Below are 3,161 nucleotides of genomic sequence, written 5' to 3' on the forward strand. Positions count from 1 at the left end.
CAGAAAAGAGGTGCAGTCCGGAATGAGGCGTCAGCGCAGAGGTATGGCGCGCCTCATTATCCCAGGTGTTATACCTTTAAGGCATATTAACACTCGTGCTCTCTTCAGGACAAAGAGACCTCGCCGGACTATATTCGGAGAGGCTGCCAATCGTGCCTCCACCAGCCAGGCTCCAAAGCCTGGTCCGGAGGCAGAGGCGGACACAAGGCGCTCACCGGACGCTCCTCCGACCACTACAAGAAATATGTCAACTTGTGACCACCACTATTGGTCACTGAATGGTCACAAATTTCCATTTGTGACCTTTTTGTGACCAAAAACATAAGGTCATATGCTGGCCGTCATAAACTGACTATAGCGACCTTTCTTCTGGAACGGTCGAAGACGTTTATGACCAAAATATGTCTACTGTGGCGTTTTGGTCACTAGCAACCTCCCCAGGCCACGTAGGCATCCAGCGTGGCAATCTGACGTGGCACAAGATTCAGCCGGTCCAATTTGATTTTCTACATGGGCCTAGCCCAACAATTTGGCCGTTTTAATGTATTTTTTTCCTGTGCTTTTATTAGCTACATGGGTCTGGCCCAACAATTCAGCCTTATTGATTTCTTTGTGTGGCCCTTTTAACAGCATATTTTCTTTTTGATCATGTATTTTTCTGGGCCATTTCTTTGCTGTGCCTCTCATGTTTTTCCCTGAAAATAATTGTCCAATATAACTTGGGCCTAGCCCAGTTCCGAAAAAATTGATCCAATACAAAAGAAGTTATTATGCCATTGACATTACAACACATCACACCACAAGCTATCTTGGGCAACGTGCAATGTTATTATATTACAACCATTCATTCCAGCAATACATATCTAAGATATCTTTACATCCCAGGAATAGTAACTGCAAAACAAAACTATTCTACAACAAAGAAAATTAAAACAAAAATTTAGATGCTAAGACATAACAGAAGTTCCTATTATCCTCCTCCTTCCAACATTTGAAAACCTCATTCACCTGCAGTAGATCAATCATGAGTGAGAAACTATATAGCAGAAAAAAAATTTAAATGATGCAAAAATAACAATCATTACACATGGTTTTCGGGTACAAATTCATTATTCATTCCACATGGTATGGCAGGTACAGATTCATCAGCCATTAGAGTAGATAATAACATCACTCGCAACAATTAATACGGCTTGGATCAAGTCTCAAGCATAATAGAGTACAGATTAGTCCAGTTTATACTCCTCTTTTAGAGGTACAGATTATAGGTAATGGCAGCCGATGTCCAGGAGTATTTGCAAATGATACAACATCATGGAGTGGGATAACATGTTTAGCAGTACAGGTTATATAGTAAGCAAGCAAGCAATTTGGCAAGCTATGTTGCAAGATAATTGTTCTGTTGCTAACAATCACCATGTAAGAATGCTTTGTTGTACTAATACATGCACATCAAGCGAGAGTGGCGTTCTATTCTTACCACATAGGCACAAGTGAGATGATGCCCGATTCGCCCTGCTTCTCCACAAGACTCGACCAGAAGCACAAGAAAGTAGGCTGGTAACAAAATAACAAGCCACACATAAAACTGTTATGCCCTGGACAACTACAGAGAAGAAAGCAAAAGTAACCAGAATAGTAGAGGTGTGGTGATCAAGTATATAAACACTCCTAGCAGCTAATTATATAAGGGCATTGGTCATAATGAAGAGCAAAGTATTTTTATGGGGAGGAAAGGCTCCCAGCTTCACCACCCCCAGGATATGCATTCAAACAAGAATTTATTAGTGAAGAACAAAAAGAGCGGCTCCCCTGTTTTTTGCTGGAACTACAGCAGCCTAGCTTAGCTTCAAACAAGAATAACGAATTTGTAAGGCATGTATGTCTGCCATAACCAAGCAAGCAGATTCAGTAGCTACTTAAACAGTTTAATAGTTGGACTCCGGAGACAATTCTTAGTGCTTAAAATCATTCAGTTATCTGAATTAATAGTACAGAAAAGAATTGAAGATCTCAATGACAGTAGTAATTGGAGGGATAAATCAACACTTGTTCTAAGGACAATAAGATGATTGGTGCCAGGCAGTGTGGGGTCTCATCAGTCACCAAGCTGAACATGAGTGTTTAAAATTGCCAACTAGGACTAACAAAAGTGCCAAACAGAGCTTTTCAGGCTACAACAGCAACATATTAAACTATCATGGACCTACCTAACTCTCAAAGCACTAATCCATCCCCAATTAGTTCAGATAAAAAATCCCACATGGCTAAATGGGCATGCACCTCTGTAATTCTGTAGATAAACCTTGAGGGGCTCAATGTACTCCTGAAAGCCTAGCGTGGCCATCGCCCAGAGCAGGTCGTCGATGTTGATGGTCTTGCACTTCTCCCTCTGGCACTTGTCGCTCGCCCTACATTACAGACAAGACAAAACAGCGACAGGTCAGCACCAGACCACACTTGATTCAGGTAGGAAAAACAGAGCGTCAGCGGTCAACAGAGGCACTCACTCGCTGGCGATGAAGCAATGAACTTCGAGATGCACTCCCGCACGGTCTCCTTGTCGTCCTTGGTGATCTTGCCGTTGGCCAGGATGGCCATCTTCATGATGCTGCTGATGTTGGCGATGGGCAGGAACCTGTCCCGCTCCCTAACGCCGCCGAAGCCGCCGCCCGGCGGGCTCGCCGGCGCGTCCGACATCCGGCCGCCCTCCTGCAGCACACCAGCAACCCCGCCAGATCCATCAGCGCACCGGCGCACCAAACCCTAGACCTCGACTTCCGGAAGCGCGGGGAGAGAGGTGAGGGGAGAGGGAGCCGTACCTTATATAGACAGGTGTGTAGAGGGAGGGAAGGTGGTGGAGGGGAATGGAGGTGCGGTGAGGGCGGCGAGCGACGTCCCCGTGCTCCGCGAGCCTCCGCGGTGCCTTTCTGGCCACCGGAGGAGCTGAGGGCCGAATCCGCTGCGGTTGGCTCGCCTGCCCAAGCCCCGTCTGTGGAGAGTGCCTGCTCGATCCAGATCGAGGTCCTGATTGGCGTGGGGTTGCCTGCGAATCTTAGGGGCGGCTCTGGGCATGGGCTCGATCTTGGGTCGGCCTCAACCTAATCTACGGCGAGGGTCGTCGATGGTGGCGGTGGCGGTGGGGTTGGGGGCGGCGGCAG

At 46.8% G+C, this 3,161-nt stretch overlaps 1 protein-coding gene across 1 annotated transcript; it reads right to left on the minus strand.

The window, feature by feature from the left end:
* Positions 1-2,169: 2,169 nt before the first annotated feature.
* LOC119333895 (nuclear transcription factor Y subunit B-like) lies at positions 2,170-2,700 on the minus strand. The gene is made up of 3 exons (XM_037606619.1): positions 2,507-2,700; positions 2,284-2,411; positions 2,170-2,174 (listed from the first exon to the last, which is right to left on the minus strand). Exons 1-3 carry the CDS (start codon positions 2,698-2,700, stop codon positions 2,170-2,172), a joined length of 327 nt encoding a protein of 108 aa, XP_037462516.1.
* Between the last annotated feature and the right edge of the window lie 461 nt (positions 2,701-3,161).

Source organism: Triticum dicoccoides, chromosome 7A, assembly GCF_002162155.2.
Source record: "Triticum dicoccoides isolate Atlit2015 ecotype Zavitan chromosome 7A, WEW_v2.0, whole genome shotgun sequence".
Classification (NCBI taxonomy): Eukaryota; Viridiplantae; Streptophyta; class Magnoliopsida; order Poales; family Poaceae; genus Triticum; species Triticum dicoccoides.

Coding starts and splice junctions, on each gene's coding strand:
- LOC119333895 (XM_037606619.1), bottom strand. CDS start 2,700: ATGTCGGACGCGCCGGCGAGCCCGCCGGGCGGCGGCTTCGGCGGCGTT. Junction 2,412..2,506: donor GCTTCATCGCCAGCGAGTGA/GTGCCTCTGTTG, acceptor TCTGTAATGTAG/GGCGAGCGACAAGTGCCAGA.